The sequence below is a fragment of the Electrophorus electricus genome, chromosome 4, assembly GCF_013358815.1.
Source record: "Electrophorus electricus isolate fEleEle1 chromosome 4, fEleEle1.pri, whole genome shotgun sequence".
In the NCBI taxonomy this organism is placed as follows: domain Eukaryota; kingdom Metazoa; phylum Chordata; class Actinopteri; order Gymnotiformes; family Gymnotidae; genus Electrophorus; species Electrophorus electricus.
Genome location: NC_049538.1, coordinates 22,921,874 through 22,940,149, shown reverse-complemented (window position 1 = coordinate 22,940,149; position 18,276 = coordinate 22,921,874). Strand labels below are relative to the sequence as shown.

The following is an 18,276-nucleotide window of genomic DNA, read 5'->3' as shown; positions in this document are numbered from 1 at the left end:
GCCTAATCAGCATCACACAGTTCTGCAGTAGTCTAACTGGTATCATACAGAACTGCAGTAGTCTAGCTGGCATCACACAGCACTTCAGTAGTCTAATTAGCATCACAAAGCGCTGCAGTAGTATAATCATCATCAAAAATGCATAAATAAGTAACCTTGTATCACAATTTGCATGCCTATATCCTTACACATAGATATATTTGCTGACTATTACACCATTGTAACATTTTTTAAACAAATTAATTGCAATAACTAAACAATTGAATAATTTAAATTTAATGTCTCTTATACAATCATAAAGCTGACTAAGGCTGACAACTAATCAATAGGAGAACTTCTACCTTAAAGGATTAGTGTGACGGTTGAGTCTAAGGCATTGTGGGAATTGGAGAAATAATTGAATCATGTAGGTGTAACATAATGAAGAGAGGATAACTTAATAAAACATAGAAGGCTAAGGTTAGTCTAATTTTAATTGGCCCAGGCCATTCACTACCACTAAATGACTAAATAGGGATGTTGTGCCCTCTAGTGGGTGAGTCAGAGATAATTATGCAACAAAAATACTTGTGAAGTCTGGTATGCTTTATCATTAAGTTGCTATAAGATCTTTTTTGGAAGCACTTTGACTAAACTGTTTTATGTATTTGTAGCTACCAATAAACCTCTCTTGTAGGAGGATATATTCTGTATCTGTTAATTCTATGCGTACATTCAGCACATGGAATCTGCCAACATCCATTCCTGCATGTTCTTTCAGGATCAGGCCTCTGGAATGGTGACTGATGTAGCAGAGCACCTAGGCAACTTTCAGTATGTGATAAAAATGAAAAATAATATTGAACAAGCTGGTATGCATGCACACATGTGCACACACAAGCAGACCTTTCTTAACCTCTTCTCTTGCCAACCCCAGTTCACCTGTTTCTTACAGTTTATGGAAATTACTGTTTCTCCTTTCAATGTGCCTGTTATTTTTTTTAAATGTTGCTTCTGAGGAACTCACACAAATTTCCCCCAATCAGATATGCTGAGCAGAGGTGGTGTTTGTCCTATTCAGCAGCTTCTTCCTGCTTACTTAGAAGCTTTTGCTCCTATAAGCTTCTTCTGGGCTTTGTGGGCTTTCAATCAGGGACTCTGCTGGGTCACTGGTGTATATGTGCATGTGTGTGTGTGTGTGTGTGTGTGTGTGTGTGTGTGTGTGTGTGTGTGTGTGTGTGTGTGTGTGTGTGTGTGTGTGTATGTGTGTGTGTGGAGCCCAGAGAAGGGAGCTGCTCTTGGAGAGGACCTTCTCCAGTGGTTACTGGGCAAAAGCGCTAATCCCCTTCATTGTGAAGTAGAGCCTCCACAGAGGGTCATAGCAATACAGGCCTGACACAGAGCATGGGCTTCTATGTCATACACATGTCCACATATTCACCTTCAAGCTCACTGAGAGAGGCTTTCCTGCCTTCGCAAACAGTAGTCTCATTCATTATGAGAGAATACTTCTACTGAGAGTGCCTTAACTCTAGAACACTATATATTCAAATAAAAGACACATTTGTTACATATGTTTAATGTTCAAAGGAATCATTATTTGTGACTTAATATTTTAATTTCAAAGAGCTGGACAAAGACTTTGAGTTCCTCTGAACAGTACATGGAGATCAGATTACATCTCAGTAAGATGCATGATGAGATCTTGTACTGCAGCTTGTGTTTATTGTAGTTTTCCATGGAATGACCATGAGATTTGCACTAAATAGATGCCAGTCAGTTCAGTCAGCAATATATATTGCTAAAAAGATTCCCCTGTCTTCTAAAAGGCAAAACCTGTATGTCTTGGTTGGATGTAATCATTGAATGTGTTGGATGTAATCATTGAATTAGAACTGAAATTTAATTAATTATTAAGATGCACAAAATATGGTTGTTTTTGATTGTGTAATGTTTTCCTTTTCCACATATGCCTTCCAGCACTTTAGTTCTGTTCAGTGGTTTATATTTCAGTGGAAACAGGTCCTTACATATTCCGCAGAAAGCAAAAAATAAAAACAACTAAACAACTACCAACTAATAAAGATGTCAAGTTGAACATGGAACGTCTTGTTTTGTTTATTCATTTGTTGTTCTGGTTTCTCTTTATGCCGTTCTGTTGATTTGTATCCACTTCATGGCAGGTTGAAAATGATTTGATTCTGTGAGACATTTGGAGGAAGTGCGAGTACAGAAAAAAAGTGTGTAACTGAACTGTGACGTTCTTTAATAGGCTGTATCACTTTTTTTTCTTTGAGTCTGTGAGGACCTCATAAAGCATGGCTTGTGGCAAGTGGGTTAGTACAAGGGTAAATATGGGATAGGAGTATCACACGAGAGGCTGATGCCTCTTGTCATGAAGCAGACCCTCCAGCAGATCAGAGTGCTCCTGGATTGGGACAGTGGTCTGATCTCCTTCTTTGATCCTCTCAACAACAGATACGTGCACACTTTCAGACAAACATTCACCAAGCAAGTCTATCCGTACTTCTATAATGTTTGTCCTGCTAAAACTATGAGGGTGTTACCAGAATAGGCTGCAACCACTAAGGACAATATGCTAGTGTAATGGAAAAAAGGAACCTAGTCTATTGAAAATGAACACATTTCTACTTGATCATCATTTCAACAAGGGTGCACCGTGAGATAACATTTATTATTGTAATTATGGATGGCCTTTTCCCACTTGGCCAAAGTTTTTGCTTTTGGCTCAGTTTTCCATTGCTCTGAGGTTGTCTGCTTGAAGGATTCAAACCTAGTTTAAAGGTAATCAGACTTTCTTTTGTTTCCTGTGATCATATACCTTCAATCATTTAATGTGATAATGTTATTTCTATTTAGGAGTTGTTTTCCTTGTGCACGCAGATGCATGCAATTGAGAAACCATTGTTTAGTGAAAAGAATCAAATTTGTTGGCAACTTCCTGGATTTTCATTTATTTGCAATTTTCCTCAGAACTGTTGTGAGAATACACACTCCCTGATAAACAAATATAAAAGGTTTATTGTAGATATTTCCTGTCCACTAGACACCTCCAATGTTTGCTGTCTAGCAAATGTCAGCTGGGTTTACTAGTTTCTGGGAAAACCCATATTATGTGTATCACCTTCATGGTAACCTTTATAATCTCTGGACCTTTAGCTTTGCTGTTGATTTTCTCAAATACCCCAATATGGTCTTATGTAGCATTAAGGCATGCTTTAAAATCTTCTAAGCCAAGTGAAAAGCACTCAGGTATTTACTCTTAAGTGCTGATCATACTGCTGTTTTACTGTGATGTTTTCAGCGTTGTGTAATTACTGAATAGGGCTTAAATAAAACCATTGTCATTGTAAGAAGGCTCAACAGCAGTACTCATCTACTGAAAAAACAAGATGTGGGTTAAGATGAATCTACTTCCCTTTTCATGTACACTGAAAAACATCAGTTTTTCAAATGCTAGGATATATTTTGTCTACAAACACATTTCTATGTATGGTCTTTCTTATCTTTTATAGCATCAAGGGTTCTTTGGAAGGTCAGCAGAAAATGGAAGAGAGGAAGCTGTGTGTGAGTGAATGCTTGTGTGTAATGGCGTTTTCTATGTTGAGTGTAGCTCTATGATGTACTCTGGAGAGCTGAAGTTTGAGAAGAGGACCATGTCTGCTCAGGTGGAGGGGGGTGTTCATGGCCTGCACTCGTAAGTCTTCGTCCTCTCTGCTCACTAAACTCCTACTACCGAATCCATCATGCTCAGTGGCTCTTTTAGGGAACACTCCACCAACTGTCAAGCAGTGCCACAAAAGCACTCAGGGACTGGAAAATAACCTGTGTGTGTCTGTTCTCACAGTTTGCAGTCACAGTGTTATGAATAATAATACACAGTAATAGACCCCTGCTGATCTCCACTGAAATCTGAATGGACATGAAGCTGACAATTTATTTATGAATAATTAATTCAGATAAATTGTGGGTTTCTAATAGATAACAGGGTCATGACATAATGAGTAATGCCTCTATAGATTTCTATTCATGTCTTCAAGTAATTCATGTACATACATTTAATTGAAATAAAACTGGCTTTGGCATGACTGGACAGAGCATTGTAATGTAAACGTCAGTACTATGCACATTTTGCAGTGTGGACTTTTATAAACTCATCAGCTCTGTGCAGACATAGACTGTAGAGCTCTATATTGAATTGTGGATGAGCATATTAAAACCACAAGGGGGAGCTTCTAGAAAATAGATAACATACATACACACACACACACACACACACACACACACACAGAGAGAGAGAGAGAGAGAGAGAGAGAGAGAGAGAGAGAGAGAGAGCGCTGAAAAGAGAAGATGAAACAGAGCTGTTTAATGTTCAACAAATGGAAAGAAGAACAAAATTATGAAAATCAGTAGAACTATTAGCAAAGTTGAAACTAGTTAATATTTAGTGACAGTACTTGTGGTAGCAAAGTGTACTTAAAATCAGACATTAGCACACTAAAACATTAAAGCATTAAGATAAATCCTTTATGCAAATGCAGTTGTTTGTTAAAGATTGTTTCTTTTAGAAATATAAGTTCTTATCACACCTGTATTAGAATATGAGCCCAGGAGAGTAACCCTAGAACACTAGGAACATTTATGTTACAATTTCCTTGCAAAATCACAAGCCTGATGTGAATATTAAAATAAGAACAACAAATAGATACACCTGTTATCATTTTATTATCCATCTTCACATAATATAGGGAAGGTGCATATGTGCTCATTTCTCCTTTGTTAAAAAAGCACTGACATTTTGCTGCATCAAACATTTGTGTGCCATGCATTTAGTGTGTAGCATAACAACAAACAAATTCTGCAAACTCCTACTTTATGAGCATTAAAGGCGGTTGGGCAGAGTGTTGAGTGAAGCTTCAGAGCTTGACTGTAACCTTGTTATATTTCAATGGCAATGAGGGCAGTACAGGTAGTGACTAAGAGGCTTTCCTTCCCAATCCCTCTGAATGTTGTCTCTGACAACATTCCAGACAGCACTTTAGAGAAAACAGTAGTCCAATGGCAGCAGACAGGCCTTTTTAGGGATCACCACTTACAGAGTCTTACCAAGACACCCAGTAGCTTTATTTTGTTTGGGACGAAGCCTCTATCAGAGCCGTATTTCATTCTACCTGATTCAGCTGCTGCTTGTATGATGCATGTTGGATGAATCTCTTACTCTGCTCCTCAGCTAAGAGAAAGCTCTCCATCTCGATCTGAGGAACAAACTTGGATTGTGTGCGTGGCTCCAGCACAACCACTGGTGAATGCGCACGCAGTGTCCCAGGAGCCGCTCTGTGGTGCAGGTGGAGAGGGGAGGTGGGCGGAGGCCCGGGGCGTCAGCTCACGCAGGGTTGTAGAGGAGGATTGGAGTACTGGACATCGCTTACATGGAGGGCCATGTCTATGAGCACTTTGCCAATGGCAAGCACGACAGCTACCAGATCGACTACCGCCTCATTGTGGGCGACACAGAGCCAGCCAGATTGCAGCTGTCGCCTCGCGACCCTGAGCACCAGGGGCCATTTGGCCACAACACATCTCATGGGCATGAGACTGCAGCTCAGCGCTACAGCGCCACGCGCATCCAGGCTGGCTACGAACCAGAGAGGTGAGACTCCTACGGTTTCAAAGGAGTGCTGATCAGCAAAATTAACCATGTTTGCATCACTAGGTTAACGTTAGTGTCACTAAACAAGTTCATTAGGAGTGGACTTTATTTTTCTTTTGGATTGTGTACTTTTAAACTGTTGCACAGACTGGGTTGGGTTCTCAGTGATGTGCAATTTTAGCCCAATTCCATATTGTTGGTCTCAGAAGAACACATTCCTTTCGGGGATTATCATCACATAAAATAGACCTATACATTTACAGTCTCTACAGAGAAATACAGTCATGTCATAGTATAATAAAATGTCCTAATGTGTAAATAGTGATGTTTACTCATTTATAATGTCCAGCACTACTCAAATATAACTGCTTGCCTTCTTTGCCCATCATATTAACATTCCCATGTCAGCAGAGTAAAAAGGACCATAAATCTGATTAAGAATTATATTATCAAGACCGATATAATCTGTGTTGTAGAACAGATATGAAAACATTTTGCCATAGCAATGCTCAAAAGCATCACATTCCATTTGTTTTACAGACCCATATCTCTGTACATTTCAATTTACAGAATGGACTAAATTAACTTCCAGGTGTTTAAAGCTCAGTTGGGGGCTGTGTCAGATCCTTTGTGAATAACATAATAAAGTTGAGTATTGGGCAGCCTGACCACGGCTTCAAAACGATTGTGTGGATTTGCTACATCACCAGTCCTCCTTTTATAAGCAAGATGATTATTTCAACCCAAGTCAAAAACATTTTTTGTCTCATCCAAACGGAATTTTCACACCTGAACTATTAGGCCACCTAATAGCGTGGACAGTAAAACAAAGGCGCATCGCCCGTCTGCTCTCTCTTAACATGTCCCGTCGTCATCCACCACGTTGAGAGGATGAGAGTTTTCTCAAACTGAGCAGGTCGAGTCTTTAAAATGTGTAAACTCCAACTGTGATTCTGGGTGATTTAGCTAAGGGCTAGACTTTCGCTTGACTTTGAGAGATGCCACAGAGGCTAGTCTGTAACGGTCGCAGATGAAGACCAGCTGTGTTCCTTGACGTCGTTTTTTGTTGTCTGAAGTACGCGACGCTATCGTCTTGTGAGTAACCCGAGAAGCGGGATTTTCATTCACATTCACTAAGAATAAAGCATCATTGTTCAGTCTTGGAAGTATATCACACTAAATCCGTGTGTACTACTTGAGTACGATAATGACGGTTATTGTTTGCATGCTGCGAATGCGAGACATCGGCTCTCCCGAATAAAAGGATAGCACGTCGAAATGGAGAAAGGGCAAAGCGTAACGAATAGAAATAGCTTTAGCATCCTCGGCCAACACCCACTGGATAAATATTTCGATCCGCGGATCAGTAAAACGCTTACGTTTTAACTCTGTTTACATGAGAGCACAGACAGAATAACCTTTCTTTAGCGTACATCTACTTCTGATGTGACTTGTATTTGCTAGGTTGTTAGTATAATGTATTTTTAGTATCAGCTATTTCTTTATTAATTATTTGTATAACACACTTGTAAGGTTACAATCCCACTAAAATAAGGCTTTGATGTTTTTATAGTATTCATAAATTTAAAAAAGAAAATTAGTTTCTTTTAGGTATTGTGTGTGTGTGTGTTGTGGGTAGAAGGGGGCATAATATCTTAAATGGGGCAGCAATTAGCTCAATAAAATCCCATGAATCTCTCTCTGTCTCTTTCTCTGTGTGTGTGTATGTGTGTGTGTGTGTGTGTGTGTGTGTGTGTGTGTGTGTGTGTGTGTGTGTGTGTGTGTGTGTGTGTGTGCAGTATGGCTGACTACCTGATCAGTGGGGGTACAGGCTATGTGCCTGAAGATGGGCTCACTGCCCAGCAGCTTTTTGCTATCGGAGATGGTCTCAAATACAGACTTGGAGATCATGACCTCTCTTGTTCTGCTTTTCAAGTAGGGCAGTGCAAATAGCTTTCTTTGATGTTATCAAAGATGTGAAGATGTATCCCTAGGCACTATCTAGCTGAGCAGTGGTCTCTGTCTATTTCTGCCCACTAGGCCGCCATCTTTAATCTCTGTAATGGAGGCTTTATCTGCACTAGATCCCACACTAGAGGACACTCTCAACTGTGGCCTTATGATTGTCGTACTGCTGGGATGCTCTCTCTCTCACACACTGATGTTCGCATACGCTGCTCTATTCTGTTTACAGTTAGGCTTCCTTTGGCTGCCTCTCTGTCTCCCGTGTCCTCTCAAGCAGTGGTGGGACAGTAATGCCACTTTAATGGATAGGCTGTGACATGACGCATGCTTAAGAACATTAACAGGACATCATTGGACAACATACTCTTAGGTAGATTAACTTATTCCATACTCCAGAATATGCGCTCAACTCTGCAACTCAAGCAGGTATGTTCAATTCTTGCTACTGGGACATGAAGTTTGAAGTTGAAATTGACCTCACATGTATGCACACAAAGTGTCCGAGCTTCTGCTAGTCGCAGGTGGCTATGGGAGCAATCATCAGTCATGTCTCATAGTTCTATCAGCATGGGTGTGTGGAGCTCCCCACGGTCATTTGGTATATGATGCACTAACTGATACGAAAATGTGAGGGTGTAGCATGTATGTCTCAGTGAACTAATTGGTATATATTTTTTTATTTGGCTTGTTTTTCTTTGTTTGTTTGTTCTGTGGTCTTTGATTCAGTGATTTTCTGATCCTGCCTGGCATCATTGACTTTACCTCAGATGAAGTGGTGAGTACTTTTGCAAAATGCACCAAAACAGCTCAGCAGGTTTCCTGACATGCCCCATAAGGGCTTACCAGTGTGTGTGTTTCAGTAAATACAGCACATCTAGTAATGATTTAGTGGAGGGGGCGGGATCTTCCTAATTAATTAGGGAGCTGGCGGTCTCCTCTACCTTCAGTGAGATGGAGGAGCTGAGTCAGTTGCCATGTAGTGCGAACACGACTACAACAGAGGGTGGAGTGTGGCATACTGTAAGAGAGGGATGAAGGAGTGCAAATAAGATGTGCAAAATAGGTGGTGTTGGCATCCCAGGTGCATAGGGTGTGTTGTCACAGGCAGAGAGGCTGAGGGGTGTGTGGGTGTGTGTGTGTGTGTATGACAGTGTGAGGGAGGCGCAAACCAAAATTCCCATGTGTAATGGATATGGGATAGTATATATTGTGGTATTTATATTTGGTGTTACATTTTGTGTGTGTGTGTGTGTGTGTGTGTGTGTGTGTGTGTGTGTGCTAGAATGTGGGAGAGAACGTAGGATGTTTTTGTCTGTCTTACCACAGGGAGGTTAAACTGATGCCCTGCTTATAAAAACAGCAATATTTGTGCTTTGAATGAGCACATCCAAGTCACTTGAAGTCAAATTAATAATGGGATAGAGATGTGTGCATATGTGAAAGCTGTCCAAAGTAACACCCCAAACTGTTCTTATCTTTGTGCAATGCATAGTCTGTATGAAAATACAAGCATGAACATAAACAAAGATAATTGTTCTGTAGAACATTGGTTCCTTTCTGTTACCATTTGCGTCTGTCATTCAGGATCTGACCTCTGCTCTGACCCGGAAGATAACCCTGAAGACGCCGCTTATTTCCTCCCCCATGGGTACTGTGACTGAATCCTCCATGGCCATCGCTATGGCTGTGAGTATCCCCCACACACTCAAAACCATGAAGTCCTGTTGCTTTTCCATTTAGCTTTCTGTGATTTTGTATTACAGCTCATGGGCGGTATTGGGATCATCCATCACAATTGCACCCCAGAGTTCCAAGCAAATGAAGTCCGGAAAGTTAAGGTGTCAAACTTTCAGTGAATTGTCTTAATAGGAATATAATGAACAACACGTTGAACATGCAGATTTACACACAAGCTTCCCTGAGGCCTCTCATCAGCAGAGCAATATATGGTGTCATGGCAGAAATTCGAGCAGGGCTTCATCACGGATCCGGTGGTGATGAGTCCACAGCGCACGGTCAGAGATGTGTTTGAGGCCAAGGTGCGACACGGCTTCTCTGGAATCCCTGTCACCGAAACCGGCAAGATGGGCAGCAAGCTTGTGGGAATCGTGACGTCACGAGACATTGACTTCCTCTCAGAGAAGGACTATGACCGGCTGTTGGAGGAGGTTTGTGATTCATCTTTGATTGTACATACAATATACAAAAGGTTTTTAAAAACACAAATGAATCACATATGACATACAATGCTTAAAAATATAGGTGGAATAGAACTATCATGTAATTGTGATATTTCTGTAAGTGTCAGTGTGTCAAAGAGGGCAATATATATATACACATTTTTTATTTATATATATATATATATATATATATATATAATTACACACACACACACACACACATATATATAAAGTGTGTGTGTGTATAAAATCACATTCTTTAAACTCACATCTTTTTGTGATTTATTGTGATATTTGCCAGGCAATGACAAAGAGGGAAGATTTAGTGGTTGCACCAGCAGGTGTTTCACTCAAAGAGGCCAATGACATCCTGCAGTGCAGCAAAAAAAGGTCTGATTCTTCATCTTTTCAGCTTGAGAAGTGAAACTGCTTCTAAAGGACTTTGAAAGGTTATTTTCACTTCTCCACTTCTTCTCTGAGTAACGGGTCGGTCGTGGGGACGCTTGTTGATTGCAGGTAAACTGCCCATTGTGAACGACAGTGATGAGCTGGTGGCTATAATTGCTCGCACTGATCTGAAGAAGAACAGAGACTACCCTCTGGCCTCTAAAGACTCCCGCAAACAGCTGCTGTGTGGCGCTGCCATCGTTACCCGTGAGGATGACAAGTACCGGCTGGACCTGCTCGTGCAGGCAGGAGTGGACGTGGTGGTGCTGGTAGGTCTTAAGGTCCTAAAGGGAGTGGGATTAGGCTCCATCCTGAGTATGGTGCCTGAATCAAATGACAAACTATTTTTGCTATGAGGCTGTGTAACACAGGACTGTGATTGGACATAGTGAATTTGGTCTGAAGGCTGTGTCTATTGTTTTAGGACTCATCTCAGGGAAACTCAGTGTTTCAGATCAGCATGATTAACTACATTAAACAGAAGTATCCTGAGCTCCAGGTGGTGGGGGGGAATGGTGAGTCACAGTTCTCACATTTGCTTGTTCTGTAAACTGAGAGGGTTGAGGTAGGTAAGAATTGATGGTGTTTGGTTCTTTTCATTTGTTGCTGTGTTCACTTTCATCCTTCTTCTCTCTCGCTCTGTCTCTGTGTATGTCTGTGTAGTAGTGACAGCTGGTCAGACGAAGAATTTGTTTGATGATGGTGTGGATGCTCTTAGAGTGGGGATGGGCTATGTTTGATAAGACATCGTATACCACAAAATTGTTTAAATTCATCGTGAACTGTAGCCAGCGTGCAAAGTTGAGTTTGCATCAGTCTGTTTAAATCCGAACAGATTGTGGTGGCTATTTTGTGGCAGTCTGCCCGTATGACAGAGATGTGTTCTGCTTTATTAAACAGAAACAGAAGGTCCGCTCCCCTCTCTTCCTCTGTCTCTCATTTTCTCAGCATTTCTGCCCATGACGAGTTTATATTGTTCTTCACTCACCCAATTTATCTAGCGTCCCATTCACTCACTCGGCAATCTTTATTTAGATTTTTTTTTCACCATAACTGTGACAATTCTATCCATCTCTCCTTCAGTGCTTGTCTCCTTTCCCCACCTCCCGCTCTCTCATTCTCTCCATGTCTTCCCTCAGAGCTGCCGAGGCTGCCTCGATCTGTGGCGGGACACACCGCACCTGCTCTCCCACTGTCCCGCTAGCCCTCTGATTGCTTAGCCAGAACAGGCGCAGGTGCCACAGCTTCGGCGGGACGGTCTTCCTTCCGCGGGCCTCCGTGCCTGTGGGACTGCCGGCGCGCTCCTTGGAGACTCATTGTTGCTAGGTGGCTTGAAAAGAGAGGGAGAGAGGTTTCAGTAGCGGTGGGGACGGGGGTGGACCTGACCTCTGTGCTCAACTCTCAGCTGCTTGGCTAAAGCAGAATGCTAATTGATGCTCATTACATTTAACCATCCTGTCACGTCCCATCGGGAGGCAGGTCAGCTGTGATCGGGACAATATGGCGATTTATTCATGGCGAGAACGCAATAGATCAGTCGTTGTTCTAACTGCCCTGTTTTCTGCTGTGACAACCTAACTCAGGTTTGCCAGGTTCATAGTAGATACTATGAAAGAGATTTTTATTCAGCGAGCTCTTTTAACAATAGGTGTGTACTGCACATTCTGGGATATAAAGCAGACAAAATAACACTCATTTATCAAGCCGTAAAACCTAGACACACCCGCCACCAACATTTTTTCTAGCTTTGATCATGAATTCCCTCACTTTAGGCGTCCCTTCTGGTTTAGTGGTGTGAGCTTTCAGAGGGAACAGGGGCTGAATTATTTTTCACACAATAACAGCATACTGATAGGTTGATGCCTAAAGAGGGTCTCAGGGAGCCAGCAGGGGGCCCTCATTTTGGTCCTGCAGATCCTGGAATCCCATTGATGAGGGCACAGAACTATATTCAATGCGTTCAAGTGCTATTCAGTGAATGAGCTATAAAATAAAATAAACATGTTTATAATTAAAAGTAAGAATATATATCTCAGATAGTAGAGAAATCATGATAACCCTGGTGTTGATAATCAATGTTTCCAAAAGATGCTGATTGCTGCTGAATTCATTAGAGGTTTAATATAAAAACAGCTCTGCCAGTCATTTGGAGACAAATAAGGCTTGATGCAGGTCATTAATCAGTACAATGCTCAGACTTGTGCTCTTTAAAAATGAACCCCACCCCCTCTCTTTCTTACAGGCACAAACACAGGAACAAACACCCCCCCCCCCCCCCCCACACACACACGTGTATGTTGGCATGTATCTAGGCATAATTAACATTTGGGTTTTTTTAAATATTTCACCTCCCCCAACACTATAAGACATCATGCAACCAGCTGGCCCAGGTGGTGATATCATGCAGTTATTACAGTCATAAACAAGCATCACACACATGCTTGTGCATACAAACACACATGCACGCATACACGCACACACGCAGACATGCACACAGGCACACACGAACACACACGCACACATATTATGGTAATGGCCAGCGGGGGGATTCAGCATCCAGCTGTGGAGTGATTTAGGTATTACTGCCTCTCTGTCTACTTCTCCTACAACCATTCTATTCCACTGACCTGTTACAAAGCCTGATGGACTCCACATCACACTGACCTAGCAAAGACCCAACCAAACTAACAACATTCCTTTATTACTGCTATAAAATGACTAGACGGTGGAACAAGTGAAGTACGTAAGATGGTCTTCTAGGCTTATCTTCTAGCGCCCTCTAGAGGAGACATGATGCTCAAGTCCCACACATTTTCACACTTGGCACAGGCTACAAACAGTGTAACACAGTGTGTTCCACAAGCTGGATGCAGGTTGCTGAGAGGGAATGAGATCATTGAGAACTTTTCTTCCACTGCCAGTGAAAGTAGGAGTGTGAGAACTGCTCCACAATGAAAGGTCATTGGGCTGTTGTAATGGAGCATAAGTTGAAGCACTGGATCCGATTCTAATGGGGAGAGAGGGTCATAGAGAAAAAGAGAGAGTGAGAGAGAGACGGAGGGGTGTGTGGTTATTTAGGATATTTTCCACAGGCATGCCTGTCATTCTTTTTCATTTACAGTTTGTGTGTGTGTGTGTGTGTGTGTGTGTGTGTGTGTGTGTGTGTGTGTGTGTTGGGGGGGGGGGGGGGGGGGTTTGGTGGGCAGGACACTTGCATATTCCACAAAATAAAAAATAAATGTCCCAAATGATTGCCTACAACAAATGACATAAATCATGCTATAGTATTATTTTATATCTGTATCATATTATTACATAATTAGTAAAAATCTTTTTATGGAATTTAGTTAGTCAGCAGTGTAGTTTCAAGAATTGCACCTTCCTGTACCAGTATTCAAGTCGCAAAAGATAATGTGAAAAAAGATTGCTAGCAAAACGGGTATTCAGAGTTATCCAAACAGAACTGTGTTTGTGTGTGTGGGGAGGAGAGGTGGCTGTGTTAAGTATAGATTCCCAACATTAGATTAGCTTGGAACAGGGCTAATCCTGATTGACAGTGTAGACGCTGGAGCAGCAGAGACTGCTGAGTCTCTGCACAGAACCTGCACAGAAATGAGATGAGGAGCAGTCATGTGTCATAGCAAATCAAGCCCTTAATCCATATAACACAACACAGAAAGTTCATAGACAACACACACACACACACATATCAACTTCTATCTGTATTATTAGTATTTATAAACACCAGGCAGGACCCCAGATGCAGGCTTGCAAAGATGCCCCTGAGACAGCACGCAACAGTGGGATGCAAGATGCTAGCAGAGAGTGCATGAAACGCCTTAATCAAAAGGCTGCCATAATATGCCATAATAAAACATCTGTGCTGAGTATGGGCTGGAAGTTCCAAGGACTACGTGGGATACACCCCCGAAGGTGGTGGAGAATGACCAAGCTAAGATCCTGTGGGACTTCAAGATACAGACAGAGAAGATGGTAAAAGCTAAACCACCAGACATAATAGTGATGGATAAACAGCAGAAAAGAGCCATAGTGACGGATGTAGCAATCCCAAGAGATAGCAACATCAGCAACAAGGAACATGAGACGCTAAAAGAAGAGGAAACACTGGCTCTGGTAGCAATCAGAGCACCAGGGGTTTAGGGACGATGACCATCAAACTGGGAGAGTGGCTCCAGCAGATCCCAGGAACAACATCCGAGATCCTCATCCAGAAGAGTGCAGTCGATGGAACACTTGGGATACTATGCAGGAAAATGTATATATTGTAAATTCCTATTCTTTTTTATCAACATTCTTAGAACATAATTACTGTTCTAAGTTTACAACATCTGGTCGAGGTTTTCGTTTATTCAAGATGCATCCTGTAGTGCCATTTCACATTTTTACACTATTTCTTTATTTTGAGTCAAATGTTTCAAATAAAATAATACAATCCACAAGGAAATGAAAACGAGAATTAAATCAAACTTATTGTTTCAGAAAGATTACTACTCATTCACACACCAGGACGCTACATCTTCTGGAGTATTATGCTCACGTTTCTAAACTTTTAAACATTATGTATTTCAGTTATGGAAATCAGTTAAACACTATAGGAAGGCCTACAACAGGAATGTACTACAAATACCTTCCTACTCCAGCACCCCTAATCATCCACTCCCAATGGTGGGATATCCATGAATAACAGTTGAATGCTATCTTTGCTTATATTTGCCTCTGTCTGTCTTTCAGGAGACTACAATATGAGAGTTACACACTAACATAAAAGATGAATAATGAATTAAGTAAATGCTGCACTGGCTAGCATCTACTTTCTTCCCTGTTTTATTACCTGTATTATTATTTATAATATTTGTGAGAAAACATGTGAAAACGATATGCAGCAAAAACATGATTCACTGACTCATGAACAATGTCAACAAAGCTACACACACACACACACACACACACACACATACAGCAGGTGGGTTTTCTGTGGAGGCAGATGGGTCCAAGTGGGCTCATACAGTGTTTTGTGCACATACATCCCTCCTGCTACCGAAGGCCACCCGAGTGTTCCTTGTGTTTGTAAGTGTGAGGCAAAGGAGTGTGAAAGTGTTTGTGTGGATCAAGATGTAAATGCATGAAATGAAACGTACTGAGGCTATGTTTATTGTCACATATTTTATATCTAGAATGTTGGCCTACCTCCAAGTGAATTTGCACAAAGACCAAACATTTGTGTGGGGCGTTTGTTTGTGCATGTGAATATAGATGTGTGTAGTTGAATGGTGTATACATGTGTACATGTGAGTATGGATGTGTAAGTGTGAAAGATGTGTGTGTGTGTGTGTGTGAATTATATATTTGTTGGGGGCACATTCATATACTGCCACACTGCTATTCTCTCTGCTACTTTCTGTTTTTCAATTGGCAGAGTGGATTAGGGCCTGTCAGAGAGACTCTGAGAGATCTGGTGAGCCCTGATTGTGATTCTTTTTGTTTCTTTCTCTCTCTCTCTCTCTCTCTCTCTCTCTCTCTCTCTCTCTCTCTCTCTCTCTCTCTCTCTCTCTCTCTCTCTCTGTGTGTGTGTGTGTGTGTGTGTGTGTGTGTGTTTGTGTGTGTGTCTCTTGTCAACACAGTGTGAATAATTTTGATTTTAATTGGTTCGTTGTCATGACATTATCTCTCAACTCTCTCAACCTTCTAAATCACACGCACACACACACAGACAGTTGACACCCCCCATCCTATAGTCCACATTCATTCATGAGAAACAGAAAATTTGAATTTGAAATGTATTGGATTGAATAACAAAGATCCTTTTCTTTAGAACCATGCACAGCATGGACATGACAATGTTGTGCTAAATGGTGTGATCAAACCCTATCATCATCCTTCCCAGCAAAGCCCTGATCTACTCCTTCTGTAGTGAGCTAAACGCTATAAATAAACTCCCAAACTCCTCCACTGCTCTCTCACCATTCTGAGCAGAGCCTGTGCCAGGCCTGCAATATTATCAACTACATCACAGCTCTGTTTTCTCTCTTCCAAATGTGTAGAGAAAACACACACACACACACACACACACACACACATGCGCGCGCGAGCCCGCACATACACACACACGCATGCGCACACACACGCGCACGCCCGCACGTACACACACACATACACACACACACACACACACACGCGCGCGTGCAATCTGCTCCTGTAGCTCTCATGCCACACCATTGGCAGTGCCTGTAGCAAAGCCTAATCAAGCTAATGCAGGATGCTGCAGTGAGTGTGTGAGCAGAATGAAAGTAAAGGGCAGGAAACAAAGCAGCATCTCCCTCTGCTGTTTATGTGTTTGAGAGTAGCTTCAAAGAGCACTGAATTATTACAAGTAACAGCACCTTCAAGGATCCCAACACAGCCAGCACTGAGGGAGGGAAATCGATGAGGTTTATAAATAGACAGGGAGGAAGCAGGTCCCCACTGATCAGTTCATTCACTAGTGATATTTAATCTAGAGGTTGATTCATATACACAAATGAATATTGATCATCTTTCATATTGTTCACCCCTAACACACACATGCACACGCATGTACATATGCACACACGCACACAAATATGGTCATATGAAATGTTATACATGACATATATTACAAATCTATTAAAAATAAAATGTAATATATGTTATATTTTATTAATTGTTATAAATGTGACATTTAAAAAAAATTGAAATTTATTTGTGTATTTTGTCAATTTACTTTTGGGTATTTGAATCTAAACTATGGGTGTTGGTGTCTGAATGAATGTCTGAATAAGGCTCTGTCTAACTGTGTCAGAGGTGTGGTGTAAGGCTGAAGGGACATGAACATGCTACTGGATTTTGCAAACGTGTGTAGAATTCTCCATGGCAGTAAGGTGGAAGGCAGAATGGAAGTCCTTTCTGGAAGTGAGCTGTTGTAATGTAATACTCTCTCTCTCTCTCTCTCTCTCTCTCTCTCTCTCTCTCTCTCTCTCTCTCTCTCTCTCTCTCTCTCTTCCCTCTTTTTTTACTTTATCTGTATGTGTGTGGTGGGGTGTGGGTGGGAGTGTGGATATATATGAAACCTTTACTAGTACTTTAAAACCTTTATTAGTAATGATTAACTGTGGAACTGCTGGAGAGGTGCTAAAGATCCAATAACCTCTAGACATTAGCTTTCTAACACACACGCACACACACGCGTACACATGCACACACGCGCACACATACACACACACAAACAAACAAAGTAAACATACAAACATAACTGTAAATATAATTCGAATATACATATGCCACTGCAAACAGATAAACATGAAAAAGCCAAAGCAACAGAAGGCGAATAATTTTATAATATTCTAACACGATTAAGGGTGAATGAGACATCTGGTATATATATGTGTGTGTGTGCGTGTGTGTGCGTGTGTGTGTAAACTCAAGTGCTGAACAAGGTTTAAACCTAATTTGGTTCCTGCCTGTCCTGTACACAGACAATAGAATGACGTTAGAGCAGCTGCACTCTATGAGTATCTGTGTTTGTGTGTGTATGTGTGTGTGTGTGTGTTTTCATATGAACATATCCGTTCTTCTCCATTAACCCCTATTTAGGTAACAGTGTAGCTGCAGTGCTCTGTATATTCCTAATTAAATCCTTATTACCTCATATGCACTTCATCATAGTGCACAGTAGTAGCTCTGCAATGACATCACTGCTACATGCTGAGACACTGAAGTACCTATTCATAAACACACCAGCTCTCCTTCCTGAGCTTCCACAGCAGACACACTAGATGATGTGCACTTCACTTGTCTTTAGCTTAAAACTCAACCATTGAGAGATAGAAAGAGAGCAAATGAGAAAAATGAGAAATACAGACAAAGTGAGAGAGAGCGAGTAACAAAATGTAGACAGTTAATGGCTCCCTGGGTGTTTTAAGGTCAGTCTCAAATAGAGAAACATTAAACGGTGGAGTTTTTGCACTTTTTTGCCTCAGATCAGGGCATGTTTCTAGC

At 41.4% G+C, this 18,276-nt stretch overlaps 2 protein-coding genes across 2 annotated transcripts in view; one reads left to right on the top strand and one right to left on the bottom strand.

The window, feature by feature from the left end:
* Positions 1 to 5,429: 5,429 nt before the first annotated feature.
* LOC118241221 (inosine-5'-monophosphate dehydrogenase 1a-like) lies at positions 5,430 to 11,570 on the top strand. Its single transcript, XM_035525443.1, has 9 exons — positions 5,430 to 5,650; positions 6,704 to 6,745; positions 8,342 to 8,390; positions 9,200 to 9,301; positions 9,379 to 9,453; positions 9,577 to 9,783; positions 10,097 to 10,182; positions 10,310 to 10,511; positions 10,667 to 11,570. Exons 1-9 carry the CDS (start codon positions 5,430 to 5,432, stop codon positions 10,790 to 10,792), a joined length of 1,110 nt encoding a protein of 369 aa, XP_035381336.1. The 3' UTR covers positions 10,793 to 11,570.
* Positions 11,571 to 14,014: 2,444 nt separating this feature from the next.
* LOC118241237 overlaps positions 14,015 to 18,276 on the bottom strand; it is a 35,977-nt gene continuing 31,715 nt past the window's right edge. The window contains exon 3 of the transcript XR_004775914.1: positions 14,015 to 14,504. The gene's annotated coding sequence lies outside the window, so the exon portion shown is untranslated. The remainder of the gene's footprint in view (positions 14,505 to 18,276) is intronic.